The following is a 21,756-nucleotide window of genomic DNA, read 5'->3' as shown; positions in this document are numbered from 1 at the left end:
ACCTTCTCTGATGATGGCTATGGTGGGCCTCTTTCTGGGATGGATCTTCCGGAATTTGCCCTTGAAGTCGCTGGGTGTGAACATGTCCATAGAGAGGGTGGCCATCTGATGGAGGACGATGCTGTCCTGCCCGTGCCCGTGGTGGTGGTGCTCCGCGACCTTCTGAGGTTCTCTGCCCTCCTCCGGCACCACTGCCACGCTGCCCACATCATCCTGAGACATGTCCTCCGAAAGCCCAGAACTACAGCACTCGCTCACCTATTCCGCAGGGACACCATGGATGGGGGACATCCAAAACCAAAACACACATCCAAAGGAGGCTTCTATGATAGGACTATATGGTTGGACTTTGTGCCTGTCCTCAGCTTCTGAATTCTTCTTTTGTTTTCCAGTCAGCTCCGGCTCCTCCTTTGCTTCTTCAATACACTCTTAGCTCTGCTTCAGTTTTACTTTCTGCTTCAGTTTAACTTTTGCCTTTGTTTTGGTTTCCTTGTTTCTTTATGTAGTTGTCCCTGTTGTTGTTGACATCCTCTCTCTCTCTCTCCTTCTCTCTTTTTCTCTCTCTCACTCCCACTCTCCTTCTCTTTCTCTTTTTCTATCTTCAGGGCTGAGAGCTTACTCCTCGGTGGGATCAGAGGTATGATGACAAGCGGGCTAGCAGCACAGCCCAGAGCCCTGCCTGACACTTTGCCGTGTGGGTGAGTAAGTGAGTGACTGACTTGAGACTGAGAGTCAGCGTGCTCACTGGTCTAGGCTGTTTGGCCAGTTACAGCACCGCGTGAATGGAGCAGGTGTAGGGTTACTGCTGTGGGCTGGCTTGACTCTCTTCTCTCCACAGAGCGCGAGAGACAGGAAGGGTGGGACTATGGGAGGAGAATGAATAAGGGAGAAAGAAAGCTGAAGAGCGAGTGAGAGGGAGGGCGAGAGAGAGAGAGAGAGAGAGAGAGAGAGAGAGAAGTTGGGAGAGAGCATGAGAGTGAACAGAAAATGAAAGGGGAAAGACATTCAAAAAGATAGTAGAGTCTTTCCAGGGATCCAGAGGAATAACAAAGAAAGTTTAAACAAAGCGCTAATGGAGGGAAGCTTGAATGCGAAAAGAGCTTTTTGTTTTCTGTCCGTTGGTGTGATGCACAGGTAGTCTCTAGGGGTCGCCTGAGACAGACCCGCACTTCTTCATTCCCCTGCGCTCCCCATGACTTCCACCTGTTTATGTCACCGTCGCCATAACGCCAGGCCCCCCAGAGAACAGCACCTAGCCAGCCTGCACCACCCATCCCTGAGCCACATTACAGTCAAAAACAAGCCACCGTTCGAACACACGTCGGTAAATCAGAGCCACAAAGTCTCACAATGCTTCCCTTTCATTTGGTGCCAAGCTGTTTTACCCCACCGTCAATGGCTCTTTGGAAATGTTATTTATTTAACCCTTAATGACATCAGCAGGAGTGATGGTGATGAACAGGAGTAGTTTGTTATTTTATTTATTTATTTTGTTTTCTGAGTTAGTCACTGAAGGCGAGGGGCTGCGAGGCAGACAGACCCTTCCTTTCTCCAGGTTTCTGTGGGTCTGGCAGCTATGAGGCTCAGAGTGGCCAGGAAAGGAGAGAGAGGGACCACACCCTTCTGAATGAGCATGCACACACACGCACACACACACACATACACACACACACACACACACACACACACACACACACACACAGAGACACACACACACACACACACGCACAAACACACAGACAGACACACACACACACACACACACACACACACACACACACATCCACACACACACACACACACAGACACACACACACACACACAGAGTTACTTTCACCATCTCATTTCCACCTCACAAACAGGACAATCTGATAGAGCGCCACAGCAGCCAAGCCCTCTCCCTCTGTCCCCTGGGAAGTCCAGTGACTGGAAAGGAAAAAGGAACTTGCAGAATTAGACTAACTGTAAGCAATTATCCCCCCACATTATATATACATCAATACTGTTCACAGATAATTTCCTATGTTAAGTCCAGTACTAACCACTGAGCCAAAAGAGATAAAAAAATACATCAAAAACAATATAAATTGCAGACACATGGTATGACAATTCTTTCTGCAATACTATACAGACAATGTTTAATGTGTTTTTCTCTTTTTTCCTTTTTTTTTAATGCCAGGTAGCCTTTGGTTAAGGTAAGCTTAGGTAAGTTTGGTTAAGCATTGTGTTATTTCAGCCGTGCGTTTTGACACACATCTAAATACTTGAATGGGAGCCAGACACACTACACATGATCAAACATACACACACACAGTGACAAGGATATAAAAGGACCCATCTGGTATGGCAATCAGTCATTCACTCACACATTTACACACTGACACAAAGGTGCAATTTCACAAGAACACACACACACACACACACGTGCGTGACGTATTCAAACCCAAACTATGGGACGTGCTGAAAAAACAAACAAGGAAACAACTGTGCTTGCCAAACACAACCCCATCTCCACCCAACACAATCACACGCACAGTGGCGCCCCCACCTGAACGCATAATACGTGTAACTTGTATTGTGTTGACAACTACCGTCCTGCACCTGATTCAAACCCGCAACCTCGGATATGGGAGGCAGGCGTGCTAGCAAGGACTCATGGGTGCTAGGGTCTATCGCTAGGTCAACAACCTAGCACAGAAAAACCATTCCGGACTGATAATTCAAAAGAGCTGCTGCCACTTAGGCTGTGCGAGGCACACTCTATGGTGACACAATTATCTTGACTGTGTACCACACACACAATACGCTGAAAAGGGTCTTTTATCACTTAGCGACAAAAAAACACTGCTACTGATTCAAAGCCACCTACACAACTATCTATACTCTCTAATGGTATGTTGCACTTGTCAGTTCTGGGAGGTCAAGGTTTAGGTTATTTATTTAAGAAACAAAACCTGTTAGTCAATCCAACACACAAATGGATTAGTGAATGATGAATGATGAAAAACCAGAGGTATCTTCATAAACAAGTCATGGATTGAGCTCTGGGCTATGTCTAATACTCCGCCCCAAAATGCTAAATGTAGGTCACAATTAGAATGCCATTGGTGCCAGACAGAAAGAAAGGGAAATTGTGACACATCGCAGAAAAGGGAACACTTTCCTCGTTTCTTTTAGGCGGCCCCACCCTTTTACAGTAAGTCTGGGCAGTAAGGTTTAAATGCTTTGCTTCCTTCATCAGCTCTGCCCTGCCCCCCATCCATCAGTACCTTTTCAGGTTTCCACCGAGGATTAGGTGTGTCTATACCTACAGATACCACATACAGGAAGGAGCATGGCTGCAAAACCCCTTCAGGTCACAGTCCTCCATCTCACTGTCTCTCTGTCTCTAATAAAAAGCCATTATGAGTGTTAATGAGTGCATTCCTTGTTGTATATGTAATAAAGGAATGTGAATAAAGGAAACACTGTATAGAACCTCACAGTTTTTCCAAGTTTCATACCTGAACCTAATATATCATATAGAGTAATAACTAGTAAACAATGGTTGTATTATAGCTATTTTTTTTTTAGCTAAACCTTTGAAATTTAAATGGCCAAGCTGAGTTGGTAAGTTACCTTAAACCAGTCTTTTGGTTATAGGCCAAGTGGTAGCATGTGACTAAACCGCGTACAAGGTTTAGGACTAACCTGTGTACACTTAAAATATTTTGGGAAAGTTCCTGGTGCAAAACTTCAGTAGGCCTATTGTCCTGTTGTTCAAAACCAACAAAACCATAACAAGTGTGTGAATTTCACTAACAAAATTTTCCAAAATTTCATAGGGAATACCCTCTCTCTCTCTCTCTCTCTCTCTCTCTCTCTCTCTCTCTCTCTCCTTACTTTTTTACTTGCATTATTTCCAGTATACAGAGCACTTGTTTCTGTGTCTTTTGAACTCCACCCAACTATATACCAAATTGTGCTTTTTTTTCATTCTTTGATAAACAGGAAATGAGTGTGGAACACACAAGGGAAACACAAGGAAACACACTTAAATTTAGATGAGTCTCGTGGAAACCAGACACGAGATGATAAAGATCAGATTTTTTCCCCTTACAGAGCAGATACCACTGACTTGCAACGTCAGCTAATTGTTGTGACTGATGTTACTGTAAAGAGTTTTGCACAAATCAGAGGATTTAACAAGGGAATAGGAGGCTCAACAGTGCCATCTAAAGGTGGTAAGGTGACACACAAACACAGAAACATGTTCCACAAGCGCTGATCTAGAATCAAATCTCGCATCTAATCCCAGTGTTTATCTGATTTCTGACCAGTTTGAGTTGAATTCTCAGTCCTTCATAACAGAAACTCAAAGGTAAACTGAGTCACTACACCATGGTCTTTGGGCTTTCTCGATGCCACTTATTTTACAAAATAACAAGCATATGAATTCAGTGATTGTATGTGTAGCAAGCTATATAAAAAAAGCAATATAAGCCTTTATGCCTTTAAACCATTTATACGAAAAGATTTAAGCCTAATTAAGCTATGCAGTGAAATATTGTGTATTTACGAGTTTGGAATATTCAGCAAAATGTGTACATTCTATCACAACAGCATATGACAGTATATTACATGACAGTATATAAATAATATGCTGAGGCGCAGGCACCTACCCCTTGAGTAAGGGAGGGACGGATGACCTCAAATGTTGCTATGGAGAGTAGCCTACCCTAATGTTGCACTGGAACACATGCATGGCCCGTCATGCTTGATGAATTATTAAAGGCAATCAAAGTTTCATCGGAGACCCCCTTCCAACCCAACCTTGGTTGCCATGGCAGAAAAAGATGTGTGTGTGTGTGTGGCTCAAACCTAAGATGCAGAGTAAATGTTTGTGGTCCATAGCCAGTTTTGTTATTTTCTATCACAGTCCATTTGCTACGAGAACAGAACAATGGATGATGAAATTCAAGGCCCAGTGCTCTTCTACACACAGCAACAATAATGTTACATAATATTTACACTCAACAGAAACAGCAGAAAAGGTAAACAGTAAGCACTGCACACAACACACCCGTACGCAGTATACTGGTGCACAATGATACATGTATGCACGCACACACACACACATAGCCATACTTGCACATACAGACACGCACGCGCACACACACACAAACACACACTTCATTATGTAATGCCTCTAGGGCTGTCTGTATGTGATGAGAGAGCTCCAGCGCTCACTCCCATCCTAAGTGTCATGGCGAACACATCCAACCCCTCACAACCCACGCTGGCTCCTGGGCAGCAGCATAGCCAGCACAAAAGAGGAGACATTACACAGAAAAGCCTCTCTGTCTGCAGCACAGAGCTGTCATACCCAGCCTCAGGGTAATGTGTAGAGAAAAGAGAGAGATGCAGCCTATTTCCACTGATGGATTTCTATGCAGTTATATTTTTTCTCTATAAAGACCAACGGCTATAAGCAATAACTGACAGAGAGCCTTTCAGGAAACCCATCTTCTGCGAGTGTTACATTCACTTCAGTGCACTAAGTCTCTGTGCGGGATGAAGGGGTAGAAATAACAGCACATCTGCAGTGAGTTGCCTATGCGCAGAAAACAGAATGAACGACTTAATTCTTTCAGGCCAGGTGTCTGTGAATGGAGAACAAACATCACCCTTACAATGTTTGCCAACAGGTCATTAGACAATTGTATGTCAACCTCCAACTGGGCACAGTAGGGCTGCAAACCTAACCGTGTTGTTTCATCCAAAAACAGCAAATGCCTCTGACAGTCCAGTAATGCCTATTGTGAGTGAATGACACCCACAACACAAAGGACAATGTGTGTGTGTGGGGGGGGGGGGGGGGGGGGGTTAATAAAGTCTACAGACAGACAACAGCTCGACCGAACATGACCTTAAAAATAAGGTTAGGTTAGACAAAAAAAAAAATATATCATCCAATGTCAAACAAACATTTTGAAAACATTTGCACAGCTTTGAAACCTCCCTCCACTAATTGCCATGGCTTGGCAGAAGGACGATTCGCTCCATCTGTGGGAAGCACTGAGCCCAGTGGATAGGGTGTCCCTCAGACCAACTCTGCCAGGACTGGTGTTTCAGTGCACTATATCTTTCAGCACAATTCCCTCACCGCAAAAAGACAAACGGGTCGAAACGGACACCACGGCAAACAGATATTTCTGTCTTGAGTGCCACCACTGTTTTTCTGTCTTTCTTTGCTTTGCTTTGCTTTGCTTGACTGCAATGTTGTCTACACTTTAAAGGAGGCACCCCTGATGTGAGATATAGACAACAGTACACAAAGTAGCTAGAAACTAAAAATCTCTTCTATTGTTTCAACCCTTTGCTTCGCCAATGTGTGGTGTAGCATGACGACTGAGAGGGAACAATGTGACTAGCTGGGTCATCACCACAGAGGACCTGCTTAAGTAAACAGCTGGAGGGCAGAGACAAAAGAGGCAGGCCAGGCGGTGAAAGTTTCCAACTATCACTGACAAGACTGGAGCCATGTCGGGTGATGATACCAGCCTCATGAATAGCAGTTAGCCTCAGTGGGATAAACATCACAAATCATGCCTAATTTTCTCACAAGAGTGATGGTCTGGGGAACATAGGATGCATTCTGCCATCACAACCAGCAAGTGGTCTTTTTTTGAACAGTTCAGTGATTTCTATTTAGGGTGCAAAAACACCTTTTCGGTAATTATTTATTGCAATATAATAATAATGCCCATTTCAAAATATGCATAGAATTTCACGACATTCCTCATTTAACTGATGAGTCAAACAAAGGATCAGTGTACAGTGCCAACTACCAACTATTTACGGCACCCATTGTTAATACTACCACAACAAATCGCATTGCATTTGTTATGTCTACAACTGTTGTTTATGCTACTAGTAGGTTGTTCTTCGACAGGCACGGCACGGCATTTGGAAAGCGAATGACATGAACATGGTGATTTGCGCGTACCCTGCCCAAGATTAGTTCCTAAATAATTCATGCCCATTACGGACCCCTTCACGCAGGACTCCAATCGAGCTTACAAAAGGAGTGGCTGTGCACACTGGCGGACGTTAATGCCGTTTACCAACGCTCCAGCCCGCCGTGGTGACATCTAACGTTGCCAGCTCAGCCAAAATCATAAGTAGCGGGCGAGACTGCCGTTAGACAAAGATGCAATCACGGCAGAACCCCGTTGTCTTCAATTTCCTCTAAATAAGATCACTATGTTATTGTTGACTGAGATTCTTACTGGCCGTATGATAGCCAACCTTACTGGTATATTGGTAACAGAAACATAGCCTACTGTGGACATTCTGAGCAGTGGCTTAAGCCTGATTCCTGGGGTGCATAAGCACTATCCTTGGGAAAAACAGCAGATCTCTCTATATGTATCCTATGTGTGCGGAATTAGGTAGCCTACTTGCATAGTGGCATCGGATCTGTGTATGATGAATTGATGAACCTGATAATTAAGCACCATCCGCCCTAAAGATAAGAACTGGGCGCAGCCGATTGAAATCCGTTGACATTTTCAATAGCCACCCTGGAAGACATGTAGCTCGCGCCCCCATGCCAGTTTACCCAGCTAGCCCTGTCTGTGATGGTGCTGAGAAGACAAGACAGTCTGTAACGGTCATTAAAAATAATTCTATCTCGCCAAATTCGCAATACTCACTGTGTTTCTTCCGCAAATGTTGAAGTTATATTAACATTACGTTTTCCAACGCAGTCCTCAGGGCTCCTGTATTGACACTTCGCTCTATTAATCCTTTGGGCTTCTTTTGCATTTGCGATCCATCGACTGACAGAAGGAGACGGGTAGAGGATGGGGGAGCTCCGCCCCTAGCAACCTATCCAGTTCAGCTCCTTCACAGAGTGGGAGGATTTCTCTTTCACAATTTGCTCATTTTTAAGTCTGTCATATTTTCCCTCCTTGTTTCCCTTTGGACACCTGTTAGTGAAGGATGCTCAGGTTCGGATCCAACACACACACACACACAGGCACTGGCAGTGTGCTTTTCAAACTGATACAAATACGCTGAAAACAGATCGCTCAAAATCAGAATATTTGTACCATTTAGGGTTAGCAAGGGGTGCAATTTAAGGCTGTATGAAATAAGCCATAACAAATGAATGTGGACCTAGGGCCTAAAAGATGACAGCCTCTTACTGATGTCAAAATCAGTAATAGTAAAGTAATTTGAAAGTTAAACCATGGGGTTGCCTTTATGCCATCTTTATGACTTTTTTCCCCAAATATGTCTATCTATCTAGTTTTAAATTAAAGGTGTATTCTTTGATGCTGGTGAAAGATTGGTGATAAATTAACTCAACACCATCAACAAAGTCAGACATGTTCTCAAACACTTTTTTATTTTTGAGAACTCACTCTGGACTCGAGGCGTGGTGAGGAGACGGCTATTGACATCTTCCTAGAAGTTATTGTAGTGATAGTGTAAATAGTCATCAACATATTGTTCTTTATTGAAGCACATGCAGGTATTCACAATATTGATACAAGAAGCAGGGAAGGCAGACAGTCTTAGATGTGGGCAGAACACACTAGGTAGGTGTGGGCAAATACACTAACAACAGAGAATCACATACACTCAATTAAGCACAGCACACAGACTCAAACAGGATAACAGAAATACATGCATTACACGCATACAGCATTAGCACAGATGAAAAACACAAGTACATTTTAAAATGGAACATTAAGCTCAGAATTAAACATGGACATTCTCACAGGCCCACACGCCCAGCATTATGGGGCAAACTATTGCACACACGGCACAACCCTCCTTGCACGCCAAAGAGAACTCTGAGGACCTTTTATCAAATCATGGAACACTGATTGGGCACAGTCCAAGACTTTTGGACTCCACTCTTCGTGTGTCTAATGCCCTATTTTTACTCTTGTGCTCAAAACCTTTGAAGCACTTGAAATAGAGCTCCCTGATCCCCTGACAAGTTTAAGGCAACTAGTGATATCAGCTTTCATCACAGGGAATTTAAACACAAAGGTCATTTAGTTTTGATTTACTCGTGACACACTAATGATTCATTATATGATAGGGAGAACATACTCCCTGTTTGCTATCATGTCCAGATGTCAAATGTGGCATACTCAAGCAGGACAACCCAGAGACCTTAATGTGGCATACTCAAGCAGGACAACCCAGAGACCTTAATGTGGCATACTCAAGCAGGACAACCCAGAGACCTTAATGTGGCATACTCAAGCAGGACAACCCAGAGACCTTAATGTGGCATACTCAAGCAGGACAACCCAGAGACCTTAATGTGGCATACTCAAGCAGGACAACCCAGAGACCTTAATGTGGCATACTCAAGCAGGACAACCCAGAGACCTTAATGTGGCATACTCAAGCAGGACAACCCAGAGACCTTAATGTGGCATACTCAAGCAGGACAACCCAGAGACCTTAATGTGGCATACTCAAGCAGGGCAACCCAGAGACCTTAATGTGGCATACTCAAGCAGGACAACCCAGAGACCTTATTTGTCACTAGGTGGCACTATATCCAAACAGTGAGTAAGGAAACGTTGTAACAATGCTTCTGGCAAATACATAGTAGAAATACACCATGAGACATGATCTAAAATCTTCTTTCTCTTTTCCTCAAAGACATTCCCATACACAGCCACACACATACATGAACATTCTTCCACACACATAGCACATATATTCACATGCATGCAGGGGTTGGTTCAAGGGCTCCAGTATTTCCACTTTCTTTTTAAATTGTGAGAGATTTGTTTACATAAAATAGCATGCAAATGAGTACAAATAGCTCACGCTTCTGCAAGCATGCATACATGTATATCCTTGGCACTCCCCACAATGACTGGTGAGAGTATATCAGTTCATTATAGACATAACAGAGCTCTATGGAGAGCTGTTAGTCTTACCACTGTATGTTACTGAACTTTAATGATGTTGCTGATGTGTTGTCAATTCATGAAAACATAAAAGCTCTGGGTTGTGTTTCTGTTCTTTATGTACATTTTGAAACACAGACATAATATGTCTAATAAATAGTAATGCTACAAATGTAAACTCACAAATAAAATGTGTAACAGGGACATCCATAGGACGAACTATTATGTTCCTATTCATGTAAGGCCCTGATTTACTAAAGTTTGATCAAAAACATGCAAACTTTATATCACCTGAAAAAATGCCTAAGATTATCTTCTAACAAGGTATAGTCGGGACTGTATCTTTAAAGTAACACTATGGAGTTTCTGGAGCCGCCGGGTAGGGGGCTACTATCTGCTGGACTATTCAGTAACTTATTTGCGGTCTTGCTTTGTCTTGTGTTGCACTTGCTTGATGTTTGACTGTGTTAGGAAAGTTGTTGGCAAGCTAGCCAACATAGCTATCACAATAACATTACAAAGAAGCCAACGCGAGAGCACTTATTACTAGCATCAATGTCCAAGCGTGTTATAACAAGCTTGCTAACATCGCTAACGAGATGTCTTGCTAGCGGCTAAACTTAGCGAAACCTGTTGAAATTTGCTTGTGTTTTTCAAGTTAAATCAGGTAAATCAGGGCATTCAAGACAAATCCTGAAAACACAAAAAAAAAAAACCTGTGTGTTCAGTTCAGATAATTTTTGAGCCTCTTTTTAATATAGAGCAATAGCATATAGCCCAGTCCCTGCTACAGAAATCATACAGTGTATGATTACATTTTTTTCCTGCAATTCAGCATTTCTCCCACAACTGTTACCATGGCAGCAGTTGGGAGAAAGATGATGGTACAGGAAGGGGTCATAGTTCAAAAGTCAGACATCAACTGGCAGGTTAACATCAAACCAGAGGTGACATGGCACATACATATTCCAGCTGACTGGCAGTCATTTCAATTCCCTTGCCAGTGTGTATATGTCAAATAATACAGCAAAAACAGAGACAACTGGTGATCTTCCTCTTTCCTCTTCATCCTTGCGTGAGTCAACTGTAACGGGCATCCATACCCGCGAGGGATTGTCGGGGCAGGAAGCCCTTGGGCGGGAAGTAGGTCTGGCGTGAGGGCTCCATGTAGATTGTTGAGCTGGTGACGCTCTTGCGGTCCTTCTTGGGGACAGACTGGCGCTGCCAGCGGCACAGCAGCAGCTCCACTTGCTCGCGGAAGAAGCTGGTGGTCAGCGTGTACAGGATGGGGTTCAGGGCACTGTTGATGGGCAGCACAAAGATCACCATCCAGGAGTTTATGGTGCCTGGAGAGAGCAACACGCTTGCATTGATATACTGTCAGAGACTGCCACACTACAGTACACTACAGCTTATGGTTTATGTGAAGGTCTTGTGGTGTGCCCCCTCATTCACAGATTAAGGAACATGTTCAGAGAGTAACAATCATACATTTTTAAAAAAAAATCATTATTCGTTTGGGAATATCAAGTGAGTGAGTCTGTCTGTTAATCTCTCACTGTCAGGTTCTGGTCTATTACTGATTTCTAATTTTACATTAATGTCCATCCATCCATACTGTATATCTTTCTATCTATCTATCTATCTATCTTTCTATCTATCTATCTATCTATCTATCTATTCCTTCATTCCAGTCTAATAGTCACCTAGTCATAATACGTAATGAAATGTACACATTTAGCCAGCATTTGTGCTCCTCTGGAATTTATCCCAGTAATGTGCACCTTGCTCTACCCGTTAAGCTACAAAAACAATTTTATTCTGGCTTGCCTGGTATCTCCACTTCCAGCAGGGAAAGCGCCTTGACGAGGAAGATGGGGATCCAGCAGAGGGCGTCAGAGAACACGATGAAGAAGAAGCGGTTGGCCACAGCAACGTCTCTGTGCAGACGGCTGCGCAGGTCTATGGAGTTGATGCCCGTCTTATAGATGGAGTAGAACATGCTGGAGTATGACATCACAATGATGAGGAAGGCCAACAGGTTCAGCCCTGTGAGGAAATAAGTACAGCAGCGTACCTATGTCAGTTATCAGACAGTGTCAAACATCGGCCATTCTGTTAAACAATCAAAATGCTAAGTTTAATAATAGATTAACAATCTATAAATAACGCGAACGTTTGCCGATAACACACCCTGTCCGATAATTAACACCGTTACGATATAAGTGGTATGAATACCAAAACTCACACACACACACACACACACACACACACACACACACACACACACACACACACACACACACACACACACACACACACACACACACACACACACACACACACACAAACGGAACACACAAACAGACAAACACAGAGACACAAATGGAAAGCTTCTCTCTCACACACGACAAACTCTTCTACACATTGGGTTAAAGCATAAAGGTGACCTAAATAGGTGACACATGAAAGCCCTCTCTACAATATACCCATTCAGACATCTCACTCACAGCTCACTCACCCAAGAATATCCCAGTGGAGTACCCTTTGGCTGTAGGCTTCTCCAGCCTGTCAGAGTGAAGGGGGAAGCACACGCCGTTGCGGCCGTAGTAGTTGCCAAAGACGTCCTCGTTGAGCAGCGGCAAAACGGCAATGACGAAGCCCAGCAGCCAAATGGATACCAGCACCAGGCCCGTCTGCCGTTTTCCAGGCCGCATGTGGTTGAAGGGGAAGACAATGACCAGGAACTTCTCCAGTGTCAGGTAGGTGAGAAGCAGCACCGAGACCTCGGTGGACAGCATGGCCAGGAAGCCGATGGTGCGGCACTCCACGCTCTCCATCCACAGCAGTGCGTTGCGGTTGTAGGCGCCACGGAACTTCATGTCATACACCCCGATGAAGAAGAGGTACACCCCCATCAGACAGTCAGCACCTGGAGGGGTATCAAATAAACATACGTGCACACACACACACACACACACACACACACACACACAAACACACCTATTGATGGAGATCATTTCCAAGCACTGTTAATGACTTAAGAATATATGAATCAAGTGCCTTGTATTATTAATGACCTTATATGAATCATGTACTTATGTAAGCAGGAACATGGCTTTTCTGTGTTTCTGCGTGTGTAACTTAGAATATTAGGTGCCACTTAGTCTGCATATGTACAAGAGCATGTTTAGACCAGAAGTGATAAGAAGGGTCGAACTGTGCTTCTTCCGACCTTGCAAAACTTCCATCTTTGCCTCGGACGTCAGAAATCCACCACGTGGTTATCCCTACTGAACGCTAAACTTCTGTCTATATAAACCTTGTGCGATGTGTTTATCATTGCTTCACTTTCAGCCTTGTGCTGGGAGTGAGCCCGATTGCAATTGTTGTTTGTCTAATAAATATACTTATATGCAGCTCCGGAGTCCTGAGGTAACTAGGGTGAATTTTCACCTATCATATTTGGGGGCTCATGACCGGGATTCCAACAACCTCATCGACTCTCCACGCTGGGCTAATCATCAGGACCTGAACCGTACAGAGGAGTACGAGACTCAGTTTTTCTAAAGACCTCCAACTTGAATTAGGAGGCCAGGGCCTGCCAGCGAGGAGAGCCGAGAGTGAAGGAATTGAATTAGACTATAGGGGTTGGACTCCGAGCTGTTTGTGAGTGTATTGTTTGTTTGTTGTAAGTGCACGGTAGTATATGGTTATTGTTTGTTTCGGTTAACTTTTTGCCTGTTTGCCGCGGAGTGAAAGAAAGGACTTTGCCTGTTTGCCCCGAATTGCTAGAGTTAGAGAGACTCCTGTCTGTAGTTTTCATGTTTTGGAGCGCTCAAGGTTAAAAAGCACCTCCCTGAAGCGAGGACTTTATCTGTTATATTATAAGCACTGTTCACCTTCCCATCACCTCCTGTTAACCATAAGGGTAGAAGGAACGGAAAGAAGGAAGGGTAGCGTTCGTTTTTGGAAACGCTAAAGGTTATATGTAAAGAAGACCTGTTGCCATGATCACCTTCCTGAAGAAGGAAAAGGTTAGCGCGCGCTAAAGATATATAAGCACTGTTCACCTTCCTGAAGAAAGGTACCGTACGCTCAAGGTTAAAAGCACCTCCCTGAAGAGAGGACTTTTCTGTTAAAACAGGCTATATGAGCGCATATAAGCGCTGTGATCTGAACTTGATAACTCTCTAGGCCTATTTTCTCCGGATATTTCTGTATATTTTCCTGTTCGCCTTGTTTGAAGGGAACAAACTTCTCAATTTCAGTTTTCCTGTGGGATCTCCTGATAAGCCTCTGGGTGCCTTAGCAAGTAGGCCGTACGAAAGGGGTATAATCCTGAGTGAGAATAATACTACAAAATGGGAAACAAGCAATCTAAAAAAGAAAAAGACATATCCCAGTTAGAAGGGGATATGAAACATATGGAAATACAAGCAAATGTTGACTGTGCAAACATACTGACGAACTTTTTACCATGGGTAAAACACAGATAATTGTAGTCATAAATTATATAATTAAAGGACTGATTTCGCATTACTGAGATGCCTTGACCCGGAACCAGTAGGGGACTGATCACCCCAGGGAAATTCCCTGGCCTCAACCTCCTCACCAAACGAGTGAGACGGGGGCCCTCTGGTCGGGCTCGGGTTGACTCAGCATTGCGATCTCAAAAACAAACTATGAGAGTCTGAAAATAGAAACATAACTAACCCTAGTGTGAAGAATAAGATAAAGGTAATTTAAAAGGTTTCAAGATCAGTTAGAGGTATTAAGAGAAATACATAAAATAACTTAGAAATGGGAAAAAGTGCGTCAAAATCAGAAGACGTACATGATAATGGCAATAAGAGGTGGTTTAAAATGTCAAGAAGAAGAAAATTGTAACACTGATTTGAAAATGTTTTTACATTATTGGTTGCGCCAAACAGAGCAAAGCTTACGTTAATGGTGGCAAGAAAGCCTATGATTTTTTGTTCCTTGTCGCAGTTCACTGATAACAGTATGGTACATGACACTAGTCATGAGCCTAAATCGAAGCATTTATCCATTCACGCCTGAAAGGCCGCGAGATCTGTCAGCGCGCACTCCTGAGCCCGCCCCCTCAGGAGTCCCTATCTTGCGACGCGCCCCACAGATCAGTCTCTTTGAAAACTTCGCAAGACCGAAGTGCCAGCTCTGAGTATATCCTCTACGCTAAACCAAAAGTCAAAGAGTTTTGTGTGCTTTTGCTCTCTACGGGTTGGTGAGTTATTCGGGTTCTTTAACCCTCACTAGCTCAGGGCGCTGCAAAATTCGTTGGCTCAACTTCATTTTGGAAGTAGTAGCTGCTATCCTGGCTGCCTAGCTGGCTAAGTTTCTGACTAGCCTGCTAGCTTGCTAACAACGTGTTCGTTGCTGATAGTGTGCTTGTGTATTAACACTTTCTTCTACTTTCAGATTGAAAAAGATGTCCAGACACTACCCCAACTGCGGGAACACCCGTGTGAAGGGTGACCGCCACCGTCGGTGCGTGACCTGCCTCGGCAGGGACCACGCAGTGGTCGCGCTCTCGGGCGATGACCCTGTCTGTGCCATCTGTGCTAGCCTCCCGCTAGCTAAGGCTACCAGGCGCCTTGCGCTATGGGAGCGCAGGGGCGTCGAGGGGGCTGCACCGGCTCCATCCGGGGCTAACGCCCCTGTAGGACCGAATGCGCCTCCAGCCGTGGGCTCTGTGAGTGAGAGCAGCCGCCTTGCAGCTGCAGCTCCACTCTTGGTTCTCTCCCCGTCACCGCCGCCTGCCAGCCCTGGGGCTGCGGGCAGCAAGGCGGAGGAGCTACCACTGGGCGGTGTCCTACCCGAACTCGAGGTGGACATCGACCTAGATAATGATAGTCTGCTGGACTACTCCGATGAGCACAGCTCAATCGCAGAGGCAATGCAGACAAGCCAGGACGTTAGGCCGCGGGTGGATACACCCCCTGCTTCGTCACGGCTTCTGGGCCAGCAATTCCACGAGGTTGCGCTGAGAGCAGCCAGCTGCCTCGGGCTCCCTCTCCCTCCCCCTCCCAGTGTGCGATCCTCGCTGCTGGATGGGGAGTTTTATGCTGGCTCCGCCGCGCCAGTTCCCAGCTGCATCCCCTTCTTCGAGGAGGTGCACGAGGAACTGCAGGCGACATGGGCGACCCCCTACTCGGGCCGGGCCCCGGTGCCGGGGTTCGCGCCCTACATGCTGCTCCACAGGGCTAGTGAGAGGGGCTACCTCTCCTTCCCTCAGGTGGAGGATGCAGTAGCGGGCTACCTCTCGCCCGCCTCCCCCACGATGCGCCTCGGCCAGAAGCCTCTCCTGCCTACGCGGGTGGCCAGGCACCAGGCTCAGCTGGCAGAGAAAGCCTACTTGGCTGCAGGGCAGGCTGCCTGCACAACCAACACGGCTGCGCTGCTACAGCGCTATCAGGCAAAGCTCCTGACTGAGCTTGCCTTGTCACTGGGGGAAGATCACCCGTCTGTGGCAGAGCTCCGTCACGCGACGGATCTGTCACTCAGACTGACCCGGTGCACCTCACAGGCACTGGGGAGGGTGATGGGTACCGCGGTGGCTACCCAGAGGAAGCTCTCAGACAGAGAGAAGGCTCCACTCCTCTTCAGTGAAGCAGTGGTCACAATGGCTGCCAGGTTCGAGGAACAGCAAAAGAGCAGGGAGGTATTCCAGGCTTGGATGCCTCGCTCTAGCGGCCCGGGTGAGACGTCCTCCTCAGGACACACCACACCCACACTGGGCCGGAAGCGAGGCGGGTTCCGCTCGCCAGTTCCTCCAGCGAAGGTGCCCACCGGGCGAGGCTGGCAGAGACACCCCTTTCGCCCTCCAGCTCAGCCTGCAGCACAGCAGGAGCCAGCTGCGCGCCCTGCCCAGGGCGCAGCCCAGGCCCTGCGGCAGCACTCCGCTCGCCGCGGGCGGGGCAGAGGTAAACCTCAGGCTTCCTGATGGTGACAGTCAGCCAATGGTCACACAGGGGGAGCGGTGGAGCCCACACCGCCTCCACAGAAATCAGCCCGTCGCTCACATGTGAAAATCATGTCCAGCACGGTAAGCAGGTTCTCACAAGCACCACACTCATATGTCCTAACTCCTGTCCCAGATGGTGCAGTGCCCAGACATGCTTGTGCGACTCCCCCGCGATGCACACAGTGCAATCGCACCCCCCAATTTTTTTTCAAAAACATGAGGGGGCAACCCCAGATCTCGTCCCCCTCCCTAGGCGGAGTGGGTGTAGATCTAGGTTTAGACTCATTGACCATGAGCGGGTTAGTTCCCGACAAATTCAACTCAAAGCACAACCTGGCTGGTCGTGCGGCGAGTTGGCACGCATGCGCAGTTTCACCATGGGTGATAAGAACGATCACGAAGGGTTACGTGCTGCAATTCGCCCGTCCCCCTCCGCCATTCAGCGGAGTGATCCAATCTGTGGTGCAGCGAGAGCAGTCTCAATTCCTACGGGAAGAGATAGTCTCCCTGCTCAGAAAAGAAGCGATGAGCATAGTCCCTCCCAAGGAGGAAGCTTCAGGCTTCTACAGCCGTTACTTCCTGGTCCCAAAAAAGGACGGGAATTATCGGCCAATATTAGATCTACGTGTGTTAAACAAAGCACTCATGCCGCTACGGTTCAGAATGTTGACCCCACACCGGCTTGTGCAGTTTATAAGGCCAAACGATTGGTTTATCACGATAGACTTAAAAGACGCATATTTCCACGTTCCGATCCACCACAGACATCGGAGATATCTGAGGTTTGCATTCGGATGAATAGCGTACCAATTCAACGCACTCCCATTCGGCCTAGCTCTAGCGCCGAGGGTATTCACAAAGTGCGTAGAAGCAGCCATCGCCCCATTGCGTCTACGCGGCTTACGCGTATACAATTATCTGGACGACTGGTTAATAACTGCTCATTCAGAGGCTGCAGCGGTGCAGGACGGCCATCTAGTGGTGGCGCACCTGTATCGACTGGGCTTTGTGATAAACAGGGAAAAAAGCGTTCTGTGCCCAAAGCAAATTATGCATTTTCTAGGCATGGTTCTAGACTCCACCTCCATGGAGGTCAGGCTGTCTCAAGAGCGAATAAATGCCATCAAAACATGCGTGCACCAGTTCTAGACTCCACCTCCATGGAGGTCAGGCTGTCTCAAGAGCGAATAAATGCCATCAAAACATGCGTGCACCAGTTCTAGACTCCACCTCCATGGAGGTCAGGCTGTCTCAAGAGCGAATAAATGCCATCAAAACATGCGTGCACCAGGGAGACAGTCCTGGCTCTACAACACTTTCTGCCCAGACTGAGTGGTCAGCATGTGTTAGTGAGGACGGACAACACTGCGACCTTGGCGTATATAAACCGTCAAGGCGGAGTGCGCTCCCAGTCACTACACCATTGGGCGACTCGCCTGCTCCTGTGGGCAGCGAGGCACGTCCTTTCCCTCAGGGCAGTTCATATACCAGGTCACCTCAACTACGGTGCGGACCTGTTATCGAGGGGCGATCCTCGAGCAGCAGACTGGTGTCTTCACCCACAAGTGATAGAACAGATCTGGGTGCGTTTTTTCAGGGCGCAGGTGGACCTGTTTGCAAACAGGCAGAACACCTGCTGCCCGCTCTGGTTCTCGCTAAGGGGGCGACAACCCCCCACTAGGCATAGACGCGCTGGGCCACCAGTGGCCAGCTCTATGCCTATATGCTTTTCCTCCGATCCCGCTCCTCCAGCAAGTGCTGTGCAGGGTAGCGGACGAGGGCAGAGAATTGATATTGATAGCCCCCCACTGGCCCAATCAGCCGTGGGCGGCAGATCTAGTCAATATGTCAGTGCAGCAGCCTTGGGAGCTGCCTCTGCGGAGAGACCTCCTAACGCAGGCGCACAGGACAGTGTGGCACCCCCATCCGGAGTGGTGGCGTCTCCAGGGCTCTCAAGTTTTGAAGACAGGCAAGAGTGACATATCCATCCCCCCCCCCCCCGGCCACGCCCCCGGCCCACCCCCATTCCGCCCGCCCCGCCCCTGCCGTATGCCCACAGACCAGCCCCCCCCCCCCATATTATTATTAGTGTTTTGTTGTTGGTAATAATTGCTCAGACTTGCAGAAAAGATTTGACACATGGCACTGACAATTCAACCAATTACAAAGTATTTATTCAATTTGGGAGAGAGAGAGAGAATTATGACTTGTGTTTATTGTAGGTGTTTGTTGCCTTTTTGGACTCTTTTATCATTTTTGGTGTTGGTTCCCATTATATATGCCATAGTCATAGAATTGGATGTATTAATTGTGCTGGTTGACTTCAGTGCCTGCTCCTGCCAATGCCCCTTACTATGTGCCTTGTCACATCCTGCACACCTGGATGGGAACAGGAGGTCTCTTGGCGGCAGATAGAGCACCAGTAATATGAGCTGGTGCTTCCTACAGTAATACATGGCCATTTAGAGGTCCATTCACTATTAGGTCTTGTAGGTGGCTGCTCCTGGGACTTTTCTCCCTTTTGTTCTAGCTATCTCCTCCACTGTTTCTTCCGCCATCTCTTCCACCGTCTCCTCCTCCTCCACCTGCACCGTCTCCTCCTCCTCCACCTGCACTGTCTCTCCCTCCTCTACCTGTACTGTCTCTTCCTCTTCCACCTGTACTGTCTCTTCCTCTTCCACCATCTCCTCCTCTAATGTATTTACGACCTTCTCTGGGCCAAATCTGGCCTTTTTAGGGGGCTTTCCCCTTTGGGCGAAGGACAGGATGCTTATTTGTTTTTTACCTGACATCTTTGAAAGACAGATGCAATGATTAATGCATCCATGGCCAGGATATTTATAACATGCTAGTATGCCTAATGAGCTCGCGATTCACAACTTCACCAGGCGTGAAGAAGCCTCGGAATCTGAATAGAATGTTCAAGCAAACACATTTACAAAAAATAATGCCCATAACATAATTGAATATTAAGGGCTGCCTAATATTCGTTCAAATTATAGGCTATATATATTTTTAATAGGCCTACTCAAATTTATTATAGCCTATTAACGAAGTTCGGAGTCAAAGCTATAGTGAAAAGGCAAACTGTGTTGGCTACAAACACTCATTAAAAACTGATGCTAATCATCTGGGAAATATTCTCTAACTGCAGTCAAGTTGTCATTGCTTGTGTCAAACCATTGTGAATTTGTTGTAACATTAAAACAGGAGACGACTTACTCTTTGTAGAAGACTGATGCTCGGAGCTCCTGTGGTTTCCTCAGGTGAACGAAACTTTCGGAAGATCAGTCGCGCGCAATTCCAGGATGCTTTATTTTCATTGGTTGCTGGATTAAATCTTACCCAGATACAACAGATGTGGCACCTCACAGCAGAACTCCAGGGGATTCGGGGAGACGTGCTTGATTCCTCCATGGTGAGGGCAGCGCGGCCAGGTCATGTTTGCGCGCTGCGGCACATTAAATAGCCTAGAGTTTTTTTTCAGCGTGAGAAATACGATGTGTGGCGGGAGTGCGTGATTAAAGACCGAAATGAGTGACTGTCACGCTCAATGCGTGACACTTGAGAGCCCTGCGTCTCAGAGCCTGGCACCTGAGAGGTGCAGGCTCATAGCGTCAGGCTTGTCGGATGCGATGGTGGCTACAATACAGAGTGCCCGAGCTGTGTCGACACGGGCTCTGTATACGCTGAAGTGGCGCAGTTTTGAGCGGTGGTGTGCTGCGCGTAAGCATGACCCCATTAACTGCGCGCTGGGCGTTATTCTAGAATTCCTACAGCAGTTGTTTGATGAGGGGAAGGCGGCTTCCACTCTCAAAGTGTACCTGGCTGCCATTTCAGCCTGCCACGCAGGCATTAATGGCAGTTCTCCTGGCAGTCACCTGCTAGCGTCACGCTTTATGGCGGGGGTGAGACGGCTCAGGGTGCCAGAGAGACACCTCATACCCTCTTGGGATCTGCTAGTGGTGTTACGTGCTCTCACAGGGCCTCCGTTCGAGCCCCTGGAGACAGTGGACATGAAGTTTGTCTCTTCAAAGACTGCGCTGCTGCTGGCGTTAACGTCAGCAAAGCGCGTTGGTGACATGCAAGCCCTGTCAGTCAGCCCATCGTGCCTTCAGTTCTCGATCGCTGGTGACAGTGATTATGCGACCTAATGCTGCTTACACACCTAAAGCGGTGGTAACCCCATTCCGCAATCAGGTGATTGAATTAGCAGTTTCTTCGCCTCCTCCTTTTGCTTCAGCAGAGGAGGAACGTTTGAATAAGCTCTGTCCAGTGCGCGCTCTCCGCTGTTACGCAGAGCGCACTAGAGCTTTCAGACAGTCAGATCAGCTATTTGTGTGCTTTGGTGCACGTGCAAAAGGCAGACCTCTTTCAAAACCGAGCCTCTCCCGTTGGATAGTAGAGGCTATCGTGTTGTCTTATAAGAGCTTGTCTTTAGATCCCCCGGAGAAGTTGCATGCGCACTCTACGCGGGGGGTCTCGTCTTCCTGGGCCTTACTAAAGGGCGTCTCCGTGGAAGATATTTGCAAAGCTGCAAGCTGGAGTTCTCGCCACACTTTCATTAGATTCTATATGTTAGATGTGGCTGAACCTAGTTTTCTTCATAGCGTTCTGCGGGCAAGCGATCTCTGAATCCCCTGGCCTGAGAACGATGTATATGATAAGTGTGTTCATTGGTGTCTACATGTTATGTTGCACATGAAACATTCCAGGGTGGTTTCCTACAGGCGCAGGATCACGATCCTTGCCGCCTATAAAAAAGGTTGCCCTGTTAATATGTTCACCGCCAGCGGCCGTATGAACCTCTATGAGGGCAAAGGCTTCAATAAAGCTGGT

General features: G+C 46.8%; 2 protein-coding genes across 6 annotated transcripts in view; both read right to left on the bottom strand.

Moving 5' to 3' along the window:
- LOC105901053 (protein furry homolog) overlaps window positions 1-7,849 on the bottom strand; it is a 71,961-nt gene extending 64,112 nt beyond the window's left edge. For 2 of the 3 annotated variants that reach the window (XM_031571795.2, XM_031571796.2), the window contains exon 1: window positions 3-745. In XM_031571795.2, the coding sequence (XP_031427655.1) occupies window positions 3-222 (220 nt within the window). In that variant the 5' untranslated portion in view covers window positions 223-745. Of the gene's footprint in view, window positions 1-2; window positions 746-7,697 lie in introns of those variants that run through there. The other variant, XM_031571800.2, reaches the window with a different exon arrangement.
- Window positions 7,850-10,587: 2,738 nt separating this feature from the next.
- LOC105901033 (relaxin family peptide receptor 2) overlaps window positions 10,588-21,756 on the bottom strand; it is a 40,366-nt gene continuing 29,197 nt past the window's right edge. For all 3 annotated transcript variants that reach the window (XM_031571794.2, XM_031571793.2, XM_031571792.2), the window contains 3 exons: window positions 12,451-12,861; window positions 11,760-11,978; window positions 10,588-11,275 (listed from right to left, as the gene is read on the bottom strand). In XM_031571794.2, coding sequence (XP_031427654.1) covers window positions 11,010-11,275; window positions 11,760-11,978; window positions 12,451-12,861 — 896 coding nt within the window. In that variant the 3' untranslated portion in view covers window positions 10,588-11,009. The remainder of the gene's footprint in view (window positions 11,276-11,759; window positions 11,979-12,450; window positions 12,862-21,756) is intronic.

Source organism: Clupea harengus, chromosome 8 (assembly GCF_900700415.2).
Source record: "Clupea harengus chromosome 8, Ch_v2.0.2, whole genome shotgun sequence".
Taxonomy (NCBI): Eukaryota; Metazoa; Chordata; class Actinopteri; order Clupeiformes; family Clupeidae; genus Clupea; species Clupea harengus.
The sequence above is the reverse complement of the archived record's forward strand: the minus strand, read 5'-3'. Positions and strand labels throughout refer to the sequence as shown.